This window comes from Calliphora vicina, chromosome 4 (assembly GCF_958450345.1).
Source record: "Calliphora vicina chromosome 4, idCalVici1.1, whole genome shotgun sequence".
In the NCBI taxonomy this organism is placed as follows: domain Eukaryota; kingdom Metazoa; phylum Arthropoda; class Insecta; order Diptera; family Calliphoridae; genus Calliphora; species Calliphora vicina.
In genome coordinates, this window is record NC_088783.1 from 100,619,992 (window position 1) to 100,646,198 (window position 26,207).

The 26,207-nt window shown below is 31.7% G+C and overlaps 2 protein-coding genes across 3 annotated transcripts; one reads left to right on the top strand and one right to left on the bottom strand.

The window, feature by feature from the left end:
- Window positions 1–4,714: 4,714 nt before the first annotated feature.
- Window positions 4,715–5,966, bottom strand: LOC135956956 (band 7 protein AGAP004871-like). Its single transcript, XM_065507589.1, has 5 exons — window positions 5,848–5,966; window positions 5,642–5,789; window positions 5,209–5,574; window positions 4,930–5,095; window positions 4,715–4,870 (listed from the first exon to the last, which is right to left on the bottom strand). The coding sequence occupies exons 1-5, from the start codon at window positions 5,903–5,905 to the stop codon at window positions 4,772–4,774; spliced, it is 837 nt and encodes a 278-aa protein (XP_065363661.1). The 5' UTR covers window positions 5,906–5,966; the 3' UTR covers window positions 4,715–4,771.
- A 3,480-nt stretch (window positions 5,967–9,446) lies between these two features.
- LOC135959215 (cell division cycle and apoptosis regulator protein 1-like) lies at window positions 9,447–25,238 on the top strand. Of its 2 annotated transcripts, none has more exons than XM_065510306.1 (12): window positions 9,447–10,197; window positions 10,271–10,557; window positions 17,302–17,805; window positions 18,740–19,268; window positions 19,931–20,036; window positions 20,097–20,530; window positions 21,465–21,656; window positions 21,728–22,317; window positions 22,592–22,770; window positions 24,085–24,320; window positions 24,394–24,497; window positions 24,570–25,238. In XM_065510306.1, exons 1-12 carry the CDS (start codon window positions 9,571–9,573, stop codon window positions 25,084–25,086), a joined length of 4,305 nt encoding a protein of 1,434 aa, XP_065366378.1. In that variant the 5' UTR covers window positions 9,447–9,570; the 3' UTR covers window positions 25,087–25,238. The 2 variants fall into 2 exon arrangements, with proteins under 2 accessions (XP_065366378.1, XP_065366379.1); XM_065510307.1 differs by having other exon boundaries at window positions 18,740–19,256.
- Window positions 25,239–26,207: the final 969 nt, after the last annotated feature.

Genomic DNA, 26,207 nt, shown 5'->3' on the forward strand with positions numbered 1-26,207 from the left:
AAATATAAAAAATTGTCTAAAAGACGGTATAAAAAATAATAGTTTGTGTTTTCTTAGTGGTATAATAAAAAAAAACTTATAAAACTCAAAAATATTAAGGTACCTAACTGTAAAATTTACAGAACAAACTGAACAACAATTACTGAAAACCAACAAGCAAAAGTGCACATTTGTTGTTTGGTTTGTAAGTGCAATATCCGGGTGGTATATGGATCACCCCGTGCAAAATTTACTTTTCTTCGCTTTACACTTTTAAAAATTATAAATATTACAAAAATATAAACGTTTTTCCATGTTCTTTTATTATATTTCTTACAATTAAGATGCTAACCGGCGAAATTTGTTCGGTTATATTTAACAGCAACTTTGTTGTTAAATAGTGTCAATTAAGAATTAATCGTACATTGTGAAATTCAAATTAGCCTAACTTGCGGTTAAAGTAATCGTACATTGTGAGAATGGCCGTAAATGTAATAAAAATTATCAGCGTGGAGTACACATAAGTTTTCGATGGGATAACATTCTAAAATATAAACTAAACATTGAAGAAATAATGAAATTTTTAAGGAAAATAACAACTTGCCTATTTGGAAATTGTATTCCTCGCTTTCAAGCTTTCTTAAAATAATACTAGTTTACAAGGTTTTTGTTAATAATGTGATACATATATGGGTTTATTATTTCAGGCCGTCTAACTTCGATAAATTTGAGATATTTATTACAAAAGAAAATACTAAAAATAAAATTGGAAAAAAAATAAAAATGAACAGTGTTATTTCTGTTTATATAAGTAATAAGTTCTAATATAATAATATATGAGATTCTATTTATATTGATTCTATTTTATTTGAAAGCTAATTTTTAATTAGGCTTAAGTTCATTTTATTATAATTTATTTGTAATAATTCAAAGAATATCACTGTATACTAAAATTTTAGACAATTGGCAAATTGGAATGCATTTTCTACCCTGCCAAGGGCTTTATCAACAATCTTCATTGTCAAGGTCTTATTGTAAATTTCATCTATTTAACTTACTATTATTAGGAATTAGAATATGGGAAGCCAAATTCATTCATATTTATATTATTTGTAAATTAGACGAAATTTCAAATATTTATTATATATGTGTATTCTTATTATTACAAATTTATTATTTTATTAGTGTTTCTGTTGCTGTAGTCAACCTTTGGTTGATATTCCTCCGGAACAAGCGAGCTTGATTTTTGTCAGTTACTGTTAACCTTTAACGCCATTTAGTAATTAAATGTGTAATATGGTCCACCCAATCTAATATCCTCACCCCGAAATTAAAATTAAGTGTCTAATCATATAAATTCATTCAATTCTGTTAATATTTAACTCTTTGTGTTTGATGGTTAGTTTACTAACCATATTTTCTATTGTCTTTAAAACATAGTTTATTGTCATCTATTGCCATTTTGCTAAACAATTGAATTTTTTGATGTCTTCGTTTATGATTTTTTGTGCAAAACTTCTCTGTAGCTCGTTTCTGTATTTCTCGCATCGGAAAACTTCTCACATGAAGTGTGAAACAAAAAATTCCATCGTTTCTCGATGTGCGAGAAAAAAGTGTTTCTGGATTTGAATGCTAAAACAGACAACACAGATTCTGTTCTTACTGGAATATTTCCAGTAATTAAGTGTCAAAGGCAAGACAAGCGTCAACGAAAGAAATTATAATAAAACCAAAACAGTGAAAGGCTAAAAAAATTAAAATGCCAAAATATAACAATTGTGTTTTATTGATTGTCATCATTAAAATATAAAACAAAAAGTAACGTGTGGCGCTTAAAGCTGCTGAATTTAAAAAAATGATTTAGAAACACATTTTTGTGTACTTACATGTGTATATATAATTATTTTATTCAAACTCTGTGCTACTTGCATTTTCGGCTGATTTGGGTTCCGTATTTATAAATATCTATATTTTTTAAAATTTTGTTTTTTCTCACACCAATTTCAAATGTAACTTGTTTTGACAGTTCTTGTGAGAAACTTTTCGCAAAATATTAGTTGTGTTCGCGTACTTGATAATTTGTAATAATTTGTACAAATTATCACTGGAAGTTACGGGATTCCGTTCGTTTACTTTTAAAAACTTGTAACGAAAGAGCAAGAGAGTGTTAAAAGTGACAGTTTGTAGATAGAGAACGTGATATTTTTTACTGGACATTTTTTGTTCAGTAAAAAATATCAACATAAAAAATATGTTTAACCCCCATTTTCTCAATCTCTGGTTATTTTTTATCGTGACGATAAACTGACAGTTCTCATACAACAAAAATGTTAATTGGAGGTTTATCGTTACGAAAAACGATAACCAGATATTGAGAAAATGCGGGTAAAATATATTGTTGCAAATGTAAACAAAAAAGTTGAAAATTAACACAATTTACAAGTATTGCAAATAAAATAAGTAAAATAACACAAAAGAAACGTTTTAAATTGGTTTATAATAAAATACAACTTATTTTTACAAATTGTTCGCGTACTTTTTTTTGGTTATTTTTCAGATTGAGAGTAAATTATTTTTACTCTCTAAAATAAAGTTACTGGATATTTTTTACTGGAAAGTACGCGAACACACCTATTGTTACAGAAACACTTTTTCTCACATCCTTCCAATAATTGCTGGAAAATTATTTAAATGACAGATAATTCTCGCAAACTCAAGATACAGAAACAAGATAGAAGAAACATATTTTGTTTCATTTTACACTGTTTTTGTTGCAATTCAACGTTTCATGCGGAAAGTTTTTCGATTCGAGAAATACAGAAACGGGCTACTGGTTAGATAAATATATTAATTTGAAAATATTGTAAAAATCAGTTTTTTAAGAATAACAAGTAAGAGTGCTATATTCGGCTGTGCCGAATCTTATATACCCTTCACCAAATTATACTTCAAAATTTTAAATATTTTTAGGTAAACAAAATTTAATTTTTTTTCCAGTTGTTTTTTGAATTTTTTGGAAAAAAAAATTTTTCGATTGTTATTTTAAATTTTTTTTTTTAAAATTTTAAAATTTTTTTTTTTTTAAATTTTAAAATTTTTTTTTTTAAATTTAAAAATTTTTTTTTTTTAAATTTTAAAAAATTTTTTTTTAAATTTTAAAAAATTTTTTTTTGTTTTTTCAATTACTATGGTCTTATATACGTCGTTGCAAATGTCTTTGAAATATCTATCATTAGATATCCATATTGTCTATATTAATGTCTTAGTAATCCAGATATAGGTAAAAAAATAGGTCAAAAATCGAGGTTGTCTTGGTTTTTTCCTCATATCTCAGCCATTTGTGGACCGATTTTGCTGATTTTAAATAGCAAAATTCTCGAAAGCATGTCTGACAGAATTATTGAAGATTTGGATCCCGAAGATATCTGGGGTCTTCAGAAAACTGATTTCAACAGACAGACAGACAGACGGACAGACAGACAGACAGACAGACAGACAGACAGACAGACAGACAGACAGACAGACAGACAGACAGACAGACAGACAGACAGACAGACAGACAGACAGACAGACAGACAGACAGACAGACAGACAGACAGACAGACAGACAGACAGACAGACAGACAGACAGACAGACGGACATGGCTTAATCGACTCCGCTATCTATAAGGATCCAGAATATATATACTTTATAGGGTCGGAAATGAAAAATGTAGAAATTACAAACGGAATGACAAACTTATATATACCCTTCTCACGAAGGTGAAGGGTATAAAAAGAAGCACAGAGAGTTTATTGTTCATCGAATTCAGTGTTACTTTGATATTTCGATAGTTTGGTCAGAAAATTTAGTCAAAAATATTAGATTTCAAAAAAATTTATACGAAACAAAAATTTTTATCATAGCTATTTTTAATGCCAACCGCCACGGTGGTTAGTAAGTTAACCACTTCACTCCACAAAAAACCTTGGAATGGGGTGGTTTTTTCATGTTTTGTTAATTTTTTCTTACTTTTTATAATAAACTAACTTTGATTAAAGTAAAAATGCAATTGTTTTGATTTTAAACTTATACACAAAAAAGCGTGGCTGAAAGAGTTAACAAAATGATAATAAAAACAAGTAAGAGAGCTATATTCGGCTGTACCGAATATACCCTTCACCAAATTATACTTCAAAATAAAAATTTTAAATATTTTTAGGTAATCAAAATTTATTTTTTTTTCAGTTGTTTTTGAACTTTTTGAAAAAAAAATTTTAGAATTTTTTTTTTAATATTTAGCGAAAAAGAACTTTTGGTGAAAAAAATTGGTGTTAAAGAATATTTTTTCCGATTTTGACCCATTGTAGGTCCAACTTACTATGGTCTTATATACGTCGTTGCAAAGGTCTTTGAAATATCTATCATTAGATATCCATATTGTCTATATTAATGACTTAGTAATCCAGAAATCGGTAAAAAATCGAGGTTGTCCTGGTTTTTTCCTTATATCTCAGCCATTTGTGGGTCGATTTTCTCGATTTTAAATTGCAACCGAGCCGGAAGTTGATTTCAATAGACAGACAGACGGACATGGCTTAATCGACTCCCCTATATATGTATAAAGATCCAGAATATATATACTTTATAGGGTCGCAAAATTAAATTGTGGAAATTAAAAACGGAATGACTAACTAAGCAGAAAATGGTATCATGCCTTCCCAGAGTCGAATAATGATTATGATACCTTTGATTTTATTTATTAAAAAATATTGCATATAAAGCATATTTTGTAGGCGATGACGTTCCACCTTAAGGCACGCCTACTGACATCAATTCTATGGGAAAGGGAAAGACAATAGTAGAATTCTTTTCACTTGAAATGGTTGCCAATGTTTGTAAATAGCGCAGCTGATAAGAAAAATTAAATAATTAAAATATAAAAAACTATAAATAAAAAAAATACATACCTGTAATGTAATGGGATTTGCAGACATCACATCGGAAGCTTCTTTTAAGGCCTTGGAAGCATTCAATTCGCCCTCTGCTGCTACGATTTTAGCCTTAGCTTCACGTATTGCCTCCGCTTCAGCAGCCATAGCCCTTTGCATAGAAACTGGCAGGCGTACATCTTTACTGTGAAACCAAAATATAAATTAGCTTTATAGCAAGTTTTAAAATAAAATTCAACAAGTGTTGAGTTTAGGAATTCTGGGAGCTTACTTAGTAATTTAATGATAAAATCTTACATTTCTACACGTTCTACCTTAACTCCCCAAGGATCGGTGGCTTCATCTAAAATATTTTCTATTTTATTCGACAACGTCCCCTTAGCCGTTAACAATTCCATTAGATTGGTTGTTCCAATAACATTGCGCAAAGTTGTCTGGGCCAAAAGTTTCGTAGAATCTCGCACATTTGAAATTTGTATAACCGAGTCGAGTGGATTGCGAATACTGTAGTAGACAACAGCATCCACTTGTATGGTCACGGAATCTCTCGTTAAAATTTCCTGGGGATGTACATCAAACGATTGTGTGCGTAAATCAACTTTGACATATTCATCAATACAGGGCAAAATAAAAACTAAGCCCGGTCCTCTTACGCCACCTTTTCTGAAGTACAATTTAAAATATACAATACAAATTTCCTAAAACCAATTGGATTTTCTAACGTACTAACCTTAAACGTCCCAAACGAAATATGACCACACGCTGAAAAACCGTTGCAGTTTTCAAACAAAAAAATATGGTCATCGGAAACGTCACAAGGAAAACCAAATAAGATAAAAACACCAAAATTTTTTCCGAAATACCAAATACAGTGTCCGCTAGAAATTTCAAAGAATTTCATTTTAATTTATAAATGGATTCATAATTCCAACTTACTAGACCGCACAGCCCGAGTACCATACTTTGGAACATTTGGCAATATTTCGCGTTGCATGTTGGATTTAAATAAATGACAAATCAATACACAAATATAAAATAATTCTAAAATACACAAAAAAAAGATAAAAGACACTGAAAAAATATAAAAATACAAATTTCGTTTTTGGTTGTGACAGTTTTTTAATTAAAAAGACAGGTTTCGAATTTCTCTCAAATTTTAATCTGGATTAAAAACGTTTTTTCATTTCCTTTAAATAAACTTGATTCATTTAAATTCCAAATAAAAACGACAAGGAGTTTAAAAATTATAACGCGTCTTTATTCATTAAAATTTACACAAGATTTTAAATACCACTCTCTGTTTTTAAACAAATATACTTCAACACTTGAATCAATAGTCACTGGTTCTGGTTCTTGCTGCAGCTATTTATATACCAGCTGATCTAGCGAAGACACACGAGGGTGCTTTACTTCGAAAATGAGTATGCAATACTTTTAAAACTGTTATACAATATCCGCCCCAATGTTGGCAGCACCATGCTTAATAGGGGGGTCAGACGGCATGTATTGCTTGTGTATTGGGACATGTATTCGATACATATGGAATTCCATGTGTATGTCAAAATTTACGTTATACATGTGATTCATAATTTCCACGTTCAAACGTACATATGTAATTGCATGTGACATAACCTCTATTAGTTTATATGTTTGTTGTTTTTAACAATATATTTATTTAAAACATTTTTAAATCACAATATATATATTTAATGCAATGAAATTTATTTTGTTATGATTTTTCTTTACTCTTTTTTGTTTTGTTTTTTTTATTTTGCACTCACACAGTGTTGTATTTCAAAATACAACTTTGTTATACACACGAAAATAGAACATGCTCTAATTGCCAAAAATGTCACGAGTAATACACATGTATTTTACATACACAAAGTTTCATATGGATCACACGGCATGTATATGTTTACATATGGAAAAATGTCCCAATACATGGCGCAAAACACAAGCAATACATGCCGTCTGACCCCCCTTTTATTAGTAGAAGACGCCACAATAATAATTTTGATTAACATGATGAATATTGAATCCGTTACAATCCGTTAAATCTGATTTAATAGTGGCATTTGATTTTGGTATTGTCACAGTCGTAGTTTTAATCAGTATGAAATCAATAATATAGTAACTTTTAGAAGAAAACTTATGAAGAAATTCCCGACAAACATTTCCCGAAAATTAACAAAAAAATATTCCCGGAAAAAACTGAATATTTTGAAGTAATTAACCCTTTCAGACATTTTGTCCAATATATTAGACAGATTTTTACAGTTAATAGCGTTATAAGAAGAGTGTTTACTAGGTTTAAACATCTAATTTTTCATTACTTTTTGTTAAATTATACAACTCCAAGCAAAAATGGAAAATATATTCATCAAAATTAATTATGTACATATATGTATGTATTTAAAAGTGTGGGAAATTAAAAGAAATAGTTCATATTAGGGATAATACGGATCCCCTTCAGTCGTAGAAAAAGAGAACGAAAAATCAAACCGGCAAATTTAAAAACCGGTTTACGGTTTAACCGAAAAGGCGTGTTTTTGAAAAAACCGATTTTGATTATTGTCTTTTAAAAAAACCGGTTAAACGGTTTCGGTTTTTGTCTTCAAAAAAGCCGGTTAACCGGTTTTATTTGTTTGTATCACTGTGTAGTTTAAGCTCTTAAAAACTAGAAATAGAAAAATTATGTATATAATACCGATCTATACACAAAAAGAGAAAGTGTTAATTATTTTTAAATTTATTACAGGTTTATAACACAAATATATGGAAATGTTGTTTTATAAACCTTTTATACATATCGCACTCGTTCAACAATACTGTATTAACTCAAAATTTTAAAATGTTCAGTAGAGGCCAAAAACTGTTTGTGATTACATTTTAAGAGAATTTGAAAATCCGAATACATCATAGTAAGCAAATTCCATTTGAAAATATATTTACATTGTTTTTCTTTAAAATTTTTGCAATTATTGCAAAATAAATCTATTTTTTGAGTTAATACCATTTTCCTAAAACTTCTCGATATTTTTTTGTATTATTTTATCAACAAAACAGTATCAACTCAAAATACAACCAAATTTAATGTGCTGTTTTTCTATAGCGAATGAGCGTTTTGAGTGGACGTTTTACATGTATTTTGTTTTTGTAACAATAACAAAACACATGTTAAATTTCCACTCAAAGTACTCGTTCGCTATAGAAAAACAGCACATAAATAAAACAATTTGATTATTTTTAACTTGAATAAAGGCTCAATTCAAAATAATACATTTTGTTATGAAAATATTCGATGTATTTCTATTTAAATTTTAGTATTAACTCAAAATAATACTTGTTTGTTGATACAAGATAGTCACTAATTATCACGAAAATGGTCTCAAATGTGGTTTTCGAGATAAAAGAGTAATCGGGATACGTTGAAATTTTTACAGTAGATAGATATTGATGTTGTTAGTTGATTTCTTGCAAAAAGAGAATTTTTAAAAATTTTGAGTTAATACAGTATTGTTGAACGAGTGCGATATATGTATGTATTTAAAAATTTATTATGAATAATTGATTATACATATCGCTGCAACAACGTCATAACTCAAAATCCGGGTGTTTTGAAGTGAGTAATACAAAATATGCGCAGTTTTAAAAAAAGCCAATTATTTTTTGTATGAGAGTGTTTTTTTTTTTTTTTGTTGTAGGCGTTAAAATGAAAAATCATGTTTTCTCGTATATTTGACATGTAAAAATTTGGGTTAAATACAGATTAGAAAGATATTAGTATCTACTATTTAAATCAGGTTTTATTTCAGAAATCGCATGAGATGTTGAAAATTTTTTTTTAGAAATAGTAAAATGTCATAAAACATTCAAAGTTGTTTTTATCGAAATGACTTCTTTTTGAATTATGACGTTGTTGCAGCGATATGTATATTTAATGAAATTTAAATTTAACAGATAGCAATTTAAAATTATGTTGTTTGTTAAATGACGAATCTTGGAACATATTTCTATAAAATGTAGTATAAAAAAGTTGTATAAAAAGTATTAAATTCTGCAATAGTACATAAATGTGCAACTGGAAAATTTTTCATGTATTTGTCAGTTTTAAAGGTGGTCAGTGTTGCCAGTTGGGGAATTAATTTCCATATATAGAATTTGTTTCGTCATTTTAGGGAACAAACATTTTATTGTTTTTAGATTTAAAATTATTTTTTGTGCATAAATTTATAGCCGAAAGCCGGCAATACAGAAATATGAACAGAAAAAAAATTATGAAAATCTTCATTTGATGTCTTTTTTTGCAATGCAGTTTTATCCAAAAAAATCGAGTAAAATTAACTCGTTAATATTATTATCATATCGGAAATCACTACAATTACAGATATCGTCCTGTATTATCTATTCAAAACCGTGGCATACTTCATAGAACATTTTACCAAATAACATTTATCTATGATGTTAACATTTATCTTTATTATACAGTTTTGAAACTTGGCAACCCTAACTGGGGATGAGAACTGAAAAAATATTGACAACACTGTTTTATAGGTGGTCGGCATTTTTCTTTCTTGCTGCAATTAAAGTGAAAAAAGTATTATTAAATAAATCTAAAGAAAGTAATTTGCAAATTATCTGAATAGTTTGTTGAAAATGTCGTACGGCAATCAATCGAATGCGCCATGGCAGCGTAATGTGATGCAAGGTCATCCACAATCTGGCGGATTTCATCAGGGCACGCAAATGTTTATGCAAAATGCACAGCAAAATAACATGGCGGCGTTCGGTCATGGTGGCATGCAAGGTGCTGGCAGTGGCAATATATATCCAGCTGGCGTGGGAAATTCGGTTTCATATCCACAGCCTAGAAGTGGTTTAAATCCAGTTGCTTTTCAACAAGGTGGTAACCCTCAGACGCATAATTCCATCGGGACTGTTACGAAAATGAGTAATGATTGTGGTCTCGTCAATGATGAGGTATTTTTTTACCGCAATGTTTGCAAGGGTCCAGAACCCAAACTGGGTGATCGTGTCATCTTTGAAGCCTCCTATTCTAATAATGGGCAGTTTAAGTGGAATGCCACTCGTGTTCAATTAATGCAACAACCCCAACCCCTGATGGGTTCGAATAAAGGAAGCTATAGTTCTGTGGCACCGCCCAATGAATATCAACGCGGACAGATGCGTCGAAATTCACCAAAACGTTCTCCCATACGGGGAAGACATGAACGAGATCATCGAGAAAGAGATCGTTTACACCGTTCCCGTGATAGGGATGAGGTTTGTAAAATTTATCATACAAATATTTACCTTGGATACAATTTCATATGCAATTATTTTTTTCATCCCGTAGGCTGAACATGATCGCAAAAGAAGACGTGAAGATCACGACCGTAGTCGTGATCGTGTTGGCGCTGCCGCTGTTGAAGGACGTGGTAATCATGCTGCTCGTAATGAAAAGGAACGAGATCGTGGCGAATCTAGAAAGAAGGAACGCGAAGTAGCAGATCGTGAACGTGAAAGAGAAAGGGAAAAGGAGCGTCCTCGCGACACAGAATTACATCGTGCAGGTCCCAAAGGTCGTCGTACTAGAGCTATAAAGCGCTATATGGTTCAAATACCGAAATCACTATTAACTGTGTAAGTATTTAGAACTTGTAAGCTTTATGCATTAAACACATTGAAGACAGCAGGCTTCCGACTTCAATCTGTCAAAAATAGAATACACACGTTTATATGAAGACGATTCTTTTGACGACAGCACAACTTCACGACGACACGACTTCGTTTGCTGCTGCTGCCCAATTAGGCTAATTTCTATTTTTGTCAACTTCAAAACAGAAATAGTGTTGCTAATATAATAAAAAATGTAAATCAAATTAGTGCTTAAAAAAATATATTTTTTTTTACTTAATTAAGAGAAGTTTCTGATAACCATATTGAAATGAATTAATAACAGGTACATAAATTATTACCACATATATATATTTACTCAAAATAATTGTTTAACGTTTAATTACTTTGGAATTTTGTACGGTTATTTTTTATTAAAGTAAAAAATTAAAGTGACATCACTGAATTATAAATCAGCTGTTTACTTTGAAGCTGTCGTCTTTAAAAGAATTCACCGGCTGCCGCACGGCTGCAACTTCAGCCAGCAGCATTTGTGTTCGTGAAGTCGTGAAGCCTGCTGTCTTCAATGTGTTTAATGCATTAATGTTAATCGATTTACCAAACATTTTAACTTAACCAATTATTCAACATTTCTGATTAAAACCAGAAATACATTTATGAATAAATTAATAATAAACATTTTGAAACAAGCATTTATTTAATTCTTCTAAAAAGAAGAAAATAAGCATTAAATTAAATCAAACTATTACATTATGAAATGTTTATGAATAAAAACATGTCGCAATATTTTCCTGACGCTGGTCTTGTCGCGACAAGCTTTTATATCTTATTCTAGAATGTAATAAATAGTTTGATTTAATCTATGGTTTATTGTCTTCTTTTTAGAGCATTTAAATAATAGCTTGTTATAAAATGTTTTTTATTATTAATTTATTTTTTAGAGCACCTTAAATATTTCGAATTTTTGAACATATAAATAGCTTACATCTGATTTTTTAGTTCGAAATTTGAAAAAACAGTTGTTTTTAATAATTTTCATGGAATACTTAAAATTTTTTGAACATAACTTCGAATTTTCGAATATGATTTTGAACTTTCGAACGTAATATGCATTGTAACTAGGTCTAATCATGAATCAAATTTCATCCTATTGGTGCTACGAGATCTGGTTCAAAATTCAGTTACAAATTTTTATCTAAAAAAACCGCTTGTAAAAGAGTTGTACAGGGTGGCGTAGAATGAACATTACGGTTTAAAGTGATGGCCATTTTTTGCTTCGCACATACGTGCTCTTTTAAACATATTTTCCATAACTTCTCGCAAAATTTCGGGTATAATGGCCATGATTTCTGTTATGATTGTACGTTGGTACAATTATAATTAAAAACAAGTAAGAAAGTATGGTCGGTCAAGCCCGACCATATAATACCCTACACTAAGTAAAAGAGCAAAAAAAATTTTTCTTTTAAAATTTCAATAATTTATATTTTTGAGTGATTTTCGGAAGTGGGGTTATATGGGGGCTATGATCAATTATGGACCGATCACCATGAAATTAGGTCATGTGATTTATGTCTATATTAAAGTTAACTATGTTGAATTTTGTTTGTTTACCAACATTTTTAAGCGATTTATGCACGTTAAAGTGATTTTCGGAAGCGGGTCTATATGGGAGCTCTGACTAATTATGAACCGATCGTAACAAAATTTGGTGACATGAATTTTGTGTATATAAAACTTATTTGGAGCGGAATTTGTGGAGATACATATATAAAGTAAACATTTATGACCGATAAAGTCCAATTTCGGGAGGACATTTGTATGGGGGCTAGGTGAAATAGTGGACCGATTTCAGCCAGTTTCAATAGGCTTGGTCCTTGAGCCGAAAAAATAATATGTACCAAATTTGATCGAAATATCTTCAAAATTGCGACCTGTACTCTGCGCACAAGGTTTACATGGACAGCCAGCCAGCCAACCAGACGGACGGACGGACGGACATCGCTTAATCGACTCAGAAAGTGATTCTAAGTCGATCGGTATACTTTAAGGTGGGTGTTAGACTAATATTTTTGGGCGTTACAAACATCTGCACAAACGCATAATACCCTCCCCACTATGGTGGTGTAGGGTATAACAATTTAGTAATTCTATTAACGATGTTTATTAATCAAGATAAAATAAAGAACTAACTTAACAAAAAGGAGAAACAAAATATATCGTTTAATTCAAAAAGTCTGGGGTTGCCATAAATCATACGATGAAATTTCGTACATCCATAAACCAAAGCCAATGCTTCCTTTCTATCTGGCTATACCTTTGTTCCGTTGACGTCAGTGCCCTTGAAACATGATAAACAGCCTTTTGTGTTCCATCTGGCATCTTGTGGAAAATTTGTGCTCTAATACCGACCATAGTGTGTCAACAAAAGGTTGGATTGTAGTAATCTTTTAAATGTATGGAATGATGATTCGCATTCCTTCGTCCATTCCCAATTTGCCTCATTCTTCAATAGATCATCCAGAGGTTGACGGATGTCCCGCATACAATTTATAAACTTACCATAATAATAATGGCACCTAAGAATGATCGAAGTTCCGACACATTGTTTGGGCGTGGCATATTTCTAATTGACTCAACCTTGGAAGGATCCCTTGCTGTCTATCACATGTCCAAGATACTTTATTGATGATTCCAAAATTTCACATTTTTCCCAGCGAATCGTAAGATCGTGTTCCTTAAAACGTTTTATTACCTCCCTTACCTTGATTGCGTTTTCCTGTTATAATATCGTCAAAATATGCAAAAAAAAAAAAACCATCAAGTCCTGCAAGGATAGTGTCCATAGCATTTTGGAACGCTCCGGGTGCTGATGTTACCCCTGGACGCAATCGATTAAAAATATAGAGCCCCTTGTGTGTGTTGATTGTTAGTAGCTGCTTTGAATTTTCATCGACTTCAAATTGAAGGTACGCATCAGAAAGGTCTATTTTACTAAAATATTTACAATTTGCCATCTTTGCAAAAATTTCGTCCGCATGTGGTAGGGATAAAAATTTGGTTCCATACACTGATTCAATCCGGTTGAGTAGTCACTGCATATACTACGTATTTTGTTGTTCGGCTTACGTACAACAACTATTGGTGCAGCCCAATCAGAATGTGTTATAGGTGTGATTTTTGGTCTAAATACTGTCATTGAATTCGGTTTGACGTGTAATGTTAATTTAATTTGTGTACAATTTGATCGTTGTGATGTACTTCCGTTACAAATTAGCCAATTATAGGTATTAAATTATTAGAAGCATCTGAAGCAGTTTGTTTACATCGCTGCAATTCTGGTTTGCCTATAATAATCCAGTTTGTTTTCGAAATTATCGTTATATCAGCTGCTGTGTCCAATTGAAGTTTCATCTGTTTCTGAGCAATGCTGATTGTTACAAATTTGCGTCGTTCTACATGATTGTGAATTGCCTTTACAATGTATGGCTGTATTAGTGTAGCAGTAACATTTGGACGCAGTTCACTGTTGTATTTTCCCTTTTTATGTTGTGATTTTTTATACGATGCATGATGCTTCTTATCGTGTTTCTGTGTATTATGTCCCCGAAAACACCTACAATAACAAACTTTGTGACCTACCATACCGCATTCTGTGTTGTGTATAGGAACAATCTTTAACATAATGCATTGATCCACACTGCCAGCAAGGATGTGTTGGGCCATCATCATTAACTTCACCAGAAACGTCTTTAGTGCGTGCGTTGTTTCTGGTTTGTTGATCTTTAAATTTCTTGTAAGATACAGCATTAACCTGTGGTGTATGTGTCTCCACCAGATTTACGTCGTTTTAAGTACCATCATACGTTGCACCTCGGTAGTCAATCCCTCTAACGTAATGTCAGTTGTCTTATCCAGCATGGATATAAGTTTACTAAGAACCTCCATGTAATTATGTGATTGTAATCCAACTATAAACATAAGACATTTAAATTGTTGCGAGGTCATTTGATTACTCTGGAAACGTTCACATAACTTATATACATACATAATTAAGTCCTCATTTTCCTCATGGAAAGTGTAGTAAGTGTCTCATTGAATTGGAGATCATGTGGTTTCCTAGGTAATAACAAATCTGCATAATTTCCGTAGACTTGCTGGTTTAATTTTCGTAGAACTAGCCGAACTTTCGACGCATCGTCAAGTGATTTGGCGTCTTCTTAGAAAAGTGCTTCGTGACGGCTGTACCAGTTGGAAAAATACAATTCCGAATCTGGATCATGACAAAACTCATTGATACTTTTGGACAATACATCCATCAATTGTTCCTGCCCCGTACTGGTCACTGTCTGTAATGTGTTTGCCAGCGTTGATGTCCGTATCATACCGTCAAGTGATTCGATCACCAACTCTTCACAAAAAACAAATAATTAAAGAAGTTGTAATGAATTCAAACCATATACATAGCTCATTCTGTATATCGTCATCTGAAATGCAAAAGGGCGTAACATCCAAAAAATTCAAAATTGAGTTTTTAATTGATATTGGTAGATTGCATCAAAGCAAACGTCTTCATAAATTTTTAGCTTCCTATTTTTAAAAATAACAACTTTATTGAAGAAAACTTTAAATTTTATTATGTTTTTTATCTCTCCTGTAAAATTTAAAAAAGTGTTGAGCACTTTTGCATTTTAGGTGACGATATGCACGTTGTAGTTTCAGTCATAGGGTAACATAGAGTCGAGACGCCATTGTCAAAAGCCATGTATGGAATGGTACATGTAACGCACTATATAGGTTTGATAGTCCAAGTGATCCCTAATGATGCACTATTATTGTTTGGCATCAATCCAAGTTTTCCAAAATTAACAAATTTCAAGTTTAAATTAGAGACGAAGATTTCTTTTTATTGTAAATAAATATTACCACGTAGAAGGAATGTGTATATCGCGTTTTTTAATAAGATGTACGTAGTGCTTATGTCGAAGACAATTTGACAAGTGTTTTTTAATGCTAAAATAACAAGCATAATTTGGTGGCAAACAATATTTAAGTACCCGTTAACGGTTTACTCGCTAGAATCTACTAAAATACTTCTAAAAAAGGAAGCAACAATAGATTCTAACGTTGTTAAAAATAGTATAATACGTTTAATGTAGTTATTACCAAAAGGATGCAACCTAAACAATTATCATTCCAAACATATTTTCGAAACACATCCAAATTTGTAAATTCTATAGATATTTTAGTTATTTCATTATTTTAGAGTTAGGGTCTAATTTTATAAAACGAATCGACAAACGTTAACAAAATTTTGTATGGAAAATATTCAAGTTTCAAACCATTTTCCCAGTATTATTCAAACAAATTGATTACGCCCTAAGAGTTATTAGAGTTATTTCAAAATTACTTCCGTTTAATGTCTCGATATTTTGTACAACAATGTTCCGAAAGTAATTGAAATTGCCCATATGCTATTTAAATGTTCGAAAATTAGTTAGCTTAAAGGGACTTTTTAAGTTTATCACAACATACAATAACATAGTATCTAATTACCAGGGAAACCAAAAAATGCAAATGCATGTTTTTTCTGGTGAGTCTAATGAGCACATGGATAAGATATTTACACGTTTCACAACTATTTAAGAATTTTGGCATCGATTTGTTAGAGCATATTTTTGCATATTTTACACTTAAATACATATTTTTGCATATATTTGTTTTAAGAGCATATTTATGTCATATTTTGCTTTTTTAGAGCATATTTTACTGTTTAATAGCATATTTTGACTTTATCAAAAACAAATTTTGACATACTTATTTTTCGCTGTTGCGTTACAAGTTTTACTTCCTTTGTTTAAAATTCAAAATTGAAAAATAGATTGCTTTTTTTAATATAAAATAAGCACTATTTTAATAATAGCAAACAATATTTAAGTACCCGTTAACGGTTTACTCGCTAGAATCTACTAAAATATAAAATTTTAGTTCTAATTCAAACTTAACCGTTCTAAGTGTTAAAGAAATATTCCCCCTTATCGTGGTTGGCGTAAACGTCATACGCATACGATAGTTTCGTACTAGATTAAAGAACCAGTTTGCATTTTATCTTTAATCTAGTACGAAACAGTCGTAGGCGTATGACGTTTACGCGGACCACGATAAGGGTGATTGTCTTTTAAATTTGCTCCTATAACATCAGTTGATGTCGAAAGAACATTTTCTATGTATAAAAATGTTTTCAGATCCAATAGACAACGATTTTTATTTGAAAAATTAAGTCAATATTTTGTAATTTATTGCAATAATAACCTTAATTGAAGAAGTGACTTTATATTTATATAAAATATCATCAAAAAATACATCTCGAGGCCTTTTCATAACTTATTATTTTTATTTTTTGTTATACTTGTTTTAGTTTATGTTATTTTTGTTTATTTTATGTTACTTTACCTATTTATAAATGAATTGTATTGATTTTTTTAAATAAAAGTATATTTTTTGGTTAAAAATTATGTAAAAGTTTTTTTTTAAGAGCATATTTTTTAAATTTTAAGAGCATATTTTAAAGTTTTTACTGCATATTTAAAGCGCTTAAAACGCTTTTTTTAGAGCATATTTCCGGTTTCCCTGCTAATTACATATATCCCAAACATTACGTAAAAAATTGAATTTTATTTTCTTAATTAAAAAAAAAACTTTTTTATAAAATGTGTTTTAAATTTGTTTTCTCATTTTATTTAATTACAGTAAAACTGCTAATGTGCAAGATTTGCGTCAACGTTACGCAAATCTTTACATTCCATCAGATTATTTCCATGCCAATGTCAAATGGTCGGACTCGTTTACACCCGACAATCCATTCTCGTTGCGACGCCCTTGCCAATTTCATATAATGTATGAAAACGTTGAACCTCCAACGCAACAAAATATTGATTTATTAGAACCGGAGGACGCCAACTACTTGTATTCGGCCAAAGTAATGCTCATGTCATTGCCACCCATTGCTGAAATGTATAAAAAGTGCTTTGAAAATGATGACGATGACGTGCATCACCGTGCAGTGCATCCATCGCGTTTAATAAACTTTTTGGTAGGCGTAAAGGGTCGCGGTGGTCCAATGGCCATTGGTGGTCCTTGGTCACCATCATTGGATGGTGAAAATCCAGATACAGATCCATCTGTACTAATACGTACAGCCATACGTACTTGCAAAGCTCTTACTGGTATTGATTTGTCCAATTGTACCCAATGGTATGTATGACTGATGAAACAAGAATTATTTCCTAAACAAATTCAATGAATATACATATGAATCTAGTTGAAAAGAGTTGAATTTCGTGATGAAATGTTCTTTAAAGCTAAAGAATAATTCCTCTTGAAATGTATTGAAAGAGCATCTAGAGAGTTAAAACTTAAATGATTAAGTCATTTCTTTTATACTATGATAATTATTATTGTTACCGTTTTCTTTTTTTTTTTTATTTATTTATTTGTTTTATTTTTAACAATTATAAAATGAAACTCCACTTCTATTTCCAGCTAAATTATGCTAAGAGCACTTTAAAGCAAAAATTATTAATATATATACAAAAATATCTTCTGTATATACATATGCAAAGAGCTAAATATAGAAACAAATTTATTTGATTTTCTAATTCTAAATTTGATTTCTCTACTTTATAAATTATAATAAACAATTATAATTGTAATGTTGTTGTTGTTTTTATAATTTTTTTCTAACCAGCATAATGCATAGTTTTATGCCACATTCCTTATGATTTTTTTCTTTCTTTTCCATGTTTATTTACGCGACCAATTTGTTGTACTGAAACTCAAAAAATAAATAATATTTAAAACAATACAAAACGAATACAAAACTCATCACCATTTCATAACTGTTGCTCGTGGTTGGTGCTCTGCGCTTATTCGGACTGATGGCTGGCTGGCTGGTTCGCTTGCTGATGCTGCTGTTCTCACTTCATATCTCGAACAATTTGTTGTTCGGCTTGTGCAAATTCTTTGGCTGATGTTGGTATTTTAAAAATCAACCATCAATTAATTCATTTGATGTGGATGTTGACATTTGGGATGTGATTTGGAAAAATTAAATACTCCGCATGATGTGTTACAACGTTGTTTTCTTCCATCTGCATCTGCATAATTCTGCTCTACTCTACTCGATTAGGTATCGTTTTGTGGAACTCTACTATCATCGCACTGAGTACAAAAATATGGAAAAAGATGGACCACCTCGCGTAGAAACTGTTGTTATTTATTTGCCCGATGTGCACTCATGCATGCCCAGCATTGAAGAGTGGCAAACATTGACCCAGGTTTACAAAGTTGCCGCCGATGATGTTATTGCTCGCCGAACGGCTTTAGTCGCTGCTGCTGCGGCAAATGCAACCGAAGACAACGACAAAACTACTGATGTTGCGATGGCAGACGACTCTACGTTGGCCGACGATGGAGCTGAAGAAAACCCAGCTGACAACGATGACTCTGCTTCAGTAAATAATGATGATGAAGAAGGAGATGGAGAACACCAAGGCGATGAAGAAGCAGAGGAAAAAATGGATGACTCGACAGCATCGGCGGATGTTAGTGGCACTGCAGCTGGTGATGAAGATACCGCTAATGAGATCGCAGATAAGGGACACGTTGGCGATGAAACTGCTGCGGCTGAAGCTGCAGACGAAAATGTAACTGACCAAGTTGGTGATGATATTGTTAACGAACAGGCACAAAAAATAATTCAAAATAGCTTAAGTTTTTGTTATTTTTTAGTTTTCTAGACAATAAGTGTTTATTTAGTCCAAAATCAATCAGTTTTATCTTTTCACAGTCCTTCTCAGTCACACTCAGCTGGCGAATGGACATAGGAGATCTTATAAAACTTTTAATATCTCATCGTCTCAAATTTTTTAACTAACAAGACAAGGATGACGGTCAATATGATCCTCCTCTCTATTGTCTCTCTTCACACGTTCAATTTAGCTATAATTTTATTTTGTTAATTTACATTTTAAAATGATTAGACTTTTCCTTTCTTCTTCTAATACTGCCTGCACACAAATTATGTTTGTTTTAAGTTTCGCGATTTTAAATCATATTATTTAGTCTTACTCTTCTTTGCTTCTTTTAAGCAGAATTTCTAAACTGCGCGATGCGGATAATTTCAGTAGTTTACATAAATTTCATCATAATTTTTCGAACTTTATCCCATGAGGCAGTATTTTATACCTATCATCCATCGTTACCTACCATTGATGGATGGATGGATGGTACATTGAAATGTGTTTGTTTAATTAAATGTTTAAAATGGGGTGCATAAACAAGGAAAATGTTTTAATGTCATCTCATGTATATGTTACAGGATGAACCAGCTCCGGAACCTACACATTACTCGCTATTGGATTTAAAAAACATGAAGGTTCAGGAAATACGTGATGAACTTTTGGCTCGCAATTTGCCCGATAAAGGTGGGTGAATATTTGTTTTGTTTACCATTGATTGTTATCACTTTCTTCATTTTTCAAAAGGTGTACGCAATGTCGTTATGGCCCGCTTAGCCAAGGCCTTAAATACAGAAAAATTCGAAGAAACTAGAAACAAGGGCAAAAGCAAACATCAGCAGCAATCGCCTCAAAAATCGATTGCTGGCAAAAACTTAAACGATTCCAATAGTAAAGCCAAGAAGGATGAAGAAAAAATGGACGTAGATTCTGAGACAACACCTAAAGCCGCCGATAAAAAACCCTCAGAGGCAAATAAGAAGAAACCCGCAAAGAGGACCTCAGATGTCAATGCCAAAGGCAACGATGGAAAAGCTAAAGGAAAAGCAAACGCCGACAAAAAGATTGTTGCTAAAGTCAAAAATGACAAAGAAGATCAAGAAGATTGGGCTGACATTATTGACTTTGAATTAAGTGACATTGTTATACTCGATGAATACGATTCGAGTAAAAATCCCGAGGTAATTAATTGACTTTTGTTTCAGGATTCGTAACATGTCTTTTTTTCTTGTATAAGAAACCTTATAACCTTAGAACTTTATAACATTTTCATTACTTCAATCTTATTTTGATACTATTTTTAAAAAGTAATTAATTTTGCACTTTTTTAAAAAGTACTTTTAACCAACAAAATGTTATATTTTAGTTACTACTTTAAAAACTATTTTTAAAAAAACTTCTAAATGTATTATTTTTTATGCTTTCTACCTTTAAATTTAAATATTATTCGTTTGAAAGTCCTATCGATGCCATTATGTATGGTATATAACATCGTACAAATGTCCGCCGCAGCTTCGCTTAGTGACGCGCATTTGAAATGTCCAATTTTCAATCACTCTGGCGCAAAAATCAGGCTGAATTTGACCGATGGCATAGGTTATGTTAGTTTTGAAGGCCGATGTGGTTGTTTCTTATTCATAGAGACCTGCGACTTAAGAAAACCCCTCAAGAAAAAGTCTAACGGGTTAATATGGCACCATCTCAGTGATCAGTTCTCGTCACCTCGTCACCTCGTGAGATGCGTCATGAGCAGTGTGCCACGTAGCGCCGTCCTGTTGAAACCACATGTCATTGGTGTCCATATCCAATTCAGGTCAAATAAAGTTGGTAATCACTGACTTATAGCGCTCGCCGTTGACGGTGATGGCCTGGCCAACGTCGTTCTCAAAGAAATATGGAGCGATGATGGCGCCAGCCCTAAATCTTTACCGAAATAGTTAAAATTCTTCTATTTCAAGTAATTTTTTAAAAAGAACTTTCACTTTAAAAGAAAATTAATTACTAATTGTATTTTGGTACAAATTTGTCTGAAAATCAGTCTTGTACATACATTTATAAAGTACTTATGTCCATCATCTTTAATAAATCGTATATATTATGTATGTATTTTACTAGGAAAATGCCTTGAAGGAAATGAGCGACAGAGAAAAGGCTCAACTTATACGCCGCTACACTTTACCCTCCACTCCTCATATTGTGGTGCATCCCAATAGACAGGCTAAAGGTGGCAAATTTGATTGTGACATCATGTCTTTGTCTGTATTATTGGATTATCATCAAGATGATGCTAAGGAGCGTTTCTTTGAGGTGGGTTTTATTGTGTTAAATAAACCAAAAAAAATATCTAAATTCATCATACATTTGTTTTACATCTTCAGGTCTCATTATTTGCCTCACTCTTTAACGACATGTTAATGCGTGACTTTGCGTTTAACATTTATAAAGAAATTTATCTCTATGAAGAAACCGCTGCAGCAAATAACACCTGTGAGATCACAGAAATCAAGGCAGAAGACGATGTTAAAAAGGAAAAAACCGAAACAACGGATGAAGTTAAAAAGGAAACGACTACCAACAAGGAAATCAAAGGAGAAACTAAAGAGAAGGAGGACGAAAAAGAAAAATCTTCAAAGAAAGAAACCAAGTCAACCAGTGAAGACAAATCCACCAAGGATCAACATAACGATGATTCACAATCCATTAAATCCGAATCGAGGAAACGTAAAATGAGCACATCCACCTCAACAGCTAATGGCAAGGAGCACGAACTATCCGTTAGCGACAAGAAAATGGTGGTGGTCAAACCACAACTACTGCTCTCCTTTGTTTACTTCGATACCACCCATTGTGGTTACATTTTCGAAAAGGATTTAGAAGAGTTATTTACAGTATTGGGTTTGAATCTTTCACGTTCACAAATCAAAAAAGTGCTGGGAAAATTGGCTACACGCCAAGCTATTTACTATCGGTAAGTTTAAATAAATCTAGCACATACAAGTAAAAGAGCTATGTTCGGCTGTGACAAATCTTATATACCCTTCACCAATGTCTACTTTAAGATAAATATTAAAAATTATTTGTGGTGAAATATATATACATACATATATATTATAAATATTTGTTAAATTATAGTAGAAATTTATAACCGATTATGGCCAATATATATAAAAATAAATAAAATAAATTCTTCTAAAAGCTTTTTGGATAACATTGCATCATAAATATTTTATATTTTCCTTCAGAAAACTAACGGACAAGGAAGAATCTTTGGAATCCACACCCGCCATTGAAGATGTCGATGATTTACCAATTGAAGAACTTCAACGTATTGCTGCTGGCAATAATCAATACGAGAATATATTTGGCAGCAATAATAATCATAATCAGGTATCTGCTATTGAAGGTGATGATAGCAAAGACGGTAAGTTAAATTCTCTCTTAGGAAAAGGTAATAACGTAAATGGTTAAGAGTTTTTATTAATTTAAATAAATCACGTAAAATGCCCGCAAACAATTACCTAACAAATAAGTAGTTTAGGCAAGGGTTCAAGTGATGACAAAGTAGTTCGATTTATGTCAAACATGCTTTATTTTTTCATTAGAGTGTTACTGGAGATCATGTGTTTATATGAGTATTTAAATATTCCGCTCTTCATTTTAATGATTACATAGCACCAATGCAAGTTCGATCATTGGTGAAACACATTTATTGTTTTCGAAAAAAGCATAATGAATTTTAATAACAAAATTAAATAAATGTGAAATGTTTGAATTCCCAAATCATCTTTAAAAACTGTTGTTGGATGATATTTTTAAGTGCTTCATTAAGGACGAATTTATTAGAATTTAGAAAGGCGTTTATAATGAGTTGTAATGTACTATAGCTTAAGAAGTCTTGAAAATTACATTCACTTTGAACTATTTCCAATTTTTTTTTTTTTTTGCTGGAATAGATTAGATATCGGGATTTTTATTATGACCCGAAAGTGCAATTTCTGACATTTACTTCTCAAAAATAATTGCATTTAAATAGTAAGTGATCCATTCGGAAGGTATGAATCGTAGCTGGTTTTTCGTTGAAAACTTTTGACTTCACATAACCCCAAAGAAAAAAATCCAAAGGTCTGATATCACACGATCTATGCCAGTTGACATTTCCGGATGGTTTTCGCAATATTTTGGTGTTGAGGTGTTTTTGAGTTAATTTGTTTTTACATGGGCGTAGTTGGAATGGGGGCTAGTGGGCAACACCCAAAGTTGCTCATCGGCGATGAATGTCAGGAAGTATCTTCGTATATACAAGGAAAGCCTCAAAGCTTCATATAGTGAAGTAGGATTGGCTGTGGGGTATCATGGGGACCCGTACAGCCAATATAGAAAATTGTATAGTTTAAGCTGTTCTGATTTTATTTAAATTAAGTTTTATGTACGTTAAAAATGTTCAGCTTGGAGCAAATTTTCTGAAGTTAAGGAGATTTGATTTACCCCCAGTAACACGAAGCCTGGTTATGTTTTAACTAATAGTTATACTGACAGTTTTCATACAAACATAATTTTAATCAACAGTATAACTATTAGTTAACACCTAACCAGGCTTCGTGTTAATGGGGGTTATACACCAATATTTTGATACATTCCTTAAAAAAATGAAAGATAATATTACATAACGTCAACACCATTATATTTCTACATGAATGTAAATTTGTTATTAATAATATTTGACCTTTTCTAATAGGACTAATAAACTTCAATGGTACTGTTGTGCATGTGGGAAAATTGATAAGTCAAATCAATCGCACTGAAAAGAATTATTCGGATTTGGAAAAACTCTACAATGATTTGCTTAAACAACACACTGATTTACAGAAAGATCACAACAAATCGAGCACTAAGATCAAGGATTTGCAATCAGAAATCAAAAGTGTTTCTCGCAAACTAACAGATGCCAATCAAGATTTCTATTCCTTAAATGTAAGTTATCAAATAGTTTGTTGCAAAAAAATTACACTCTCATTAACAAAAACAATTTAATAATTTAATTTAGCGCAAATACCGAGATCAAAACGCCACTTTATCCTATATTTACACAAGGGTTGCACCCTATTTTGTACGAGAAAAGGATAAGGACAAGGATGCTAAAACAGAAGGGTAATATTTAAAAATAAATTGAAAATAGGCTGCATGCAATTTTAACAATTATATATAATTTGTTTTCAATAGAACTCGCGACAAAGACAAGGATGAGAAGGAGAAGGAAAAGGATAAGTCTAAAGATAAAGAATCTGAGGTAAAGACAAAGGATGACAAAGAAAAGGAAACTCAGAAAGATGACAAAGAAAAGGAAACTCAAAAAGATGATAAAGAAAAAGAAAAGTCTAAAGATGACAAAGAAAAGGATAAAGTAAAAGATGACAAAGAAAAAGAGAAGGTTAAAGATAACAAAGAAAAGGAGAAGGACGCTAAAAAAGATGAAAAAGAGAAAGAGAAGCCCAAGGAGGATAAAGAAAAAGAAAAACCAAAACCAAAAGACGACAAGGAGAAGGAGAAAACTAAAGACGAAAAAGAAAAGCCGATAACAAAAACTGATAAAGTCAACAAACCAATGCCACAAAAGAATAACAGTGAAAAACCTACGAAAGTCAAGGAGCCCACAACACCAGCTGCAAAAAAAGTAACCGATTCAAAGCCCACTGGCAAAGCAGTAAAGAAATCTGACACCGTTAGCTCTAAGAAGTAGAAGTTTAATTAATTCTAATTTTAAAATAAAATTCATTCATTCAACAAAACACACAATAAATAATAATACATTTGTTTATGTAAAGAAAAACATGTATCAGATTAATTTCACAAATAAATAAAGATACATATGTATTCAAATTGAAAATACAATTCCATACATAAATACATTTAATTCTACATCCTTTAAATACATTGAATGCTGAACGGTCTTGAGGAAAGCATTTTTATAATAACTTACACCGCTAATGGTAAGTGTGAATATGTAAAGTGTCTAAACATAAATACATATACAAATTTTGCTATGTACTATGAAAAGAAACGAGATTTTATAAGTGAATAGCTGTCCCGGCAAACGTTATTCTGCCACACAAAGTATGAAGACCCCCACTATAATAGTACTCCAGATATGCAATAATAAATTTTTACTTTGTTTGGGAGGTGCAATGCACATTGTTCCTATATAGGTCAATTGTGAATCTTAACCATCCAGGGACCCACTCAAACACAACAAATTTCATCGAAATCGGCCCAGCCGTTAAGGAGGAGTTCAGTTACTAACACACGTACAGAAGAATAATATATATAAAGATGAGATTAAACATTTTTATAATTTTTTTTTAAATTTAAATAAATAAAGAGTTGTTACTATTTTTAAACCACTGCCTTCTGGCAACGCAACTGAAGTTTGTATGTCATCCATAATCGACTCATTAGTATTGTTTTGCAATAAACCCCGAGAAACATAAGACCAAAGAGGGCGCAAAGACGAGGACTGTCCATTGAAAACGACAAATTGTGTTCTATCCATAATAAATAATAAAATAAAAGCTTTCTATCTCTAAGCTTTCTAACCATGGTAGAAAAAATAGATTTAAAATCTTTAGAAAGATTCAGTGATATAAGCATATTCAATTTACTGGCATTAACATACCTTCTAATGTGACCTGTAATACAAAGAATCAGCGACGATTTATTAAACCCCTTACAATATATTGTACATATTGCCCATCATAAATATTCACTAAATTAGAGGCATAACATGTTCAAAATCGATCGAACATGTTTAGCTTTAGGAATTGGTCTTCCAAAGCAGATGGAAGTAGATGTCAACAAAATGTT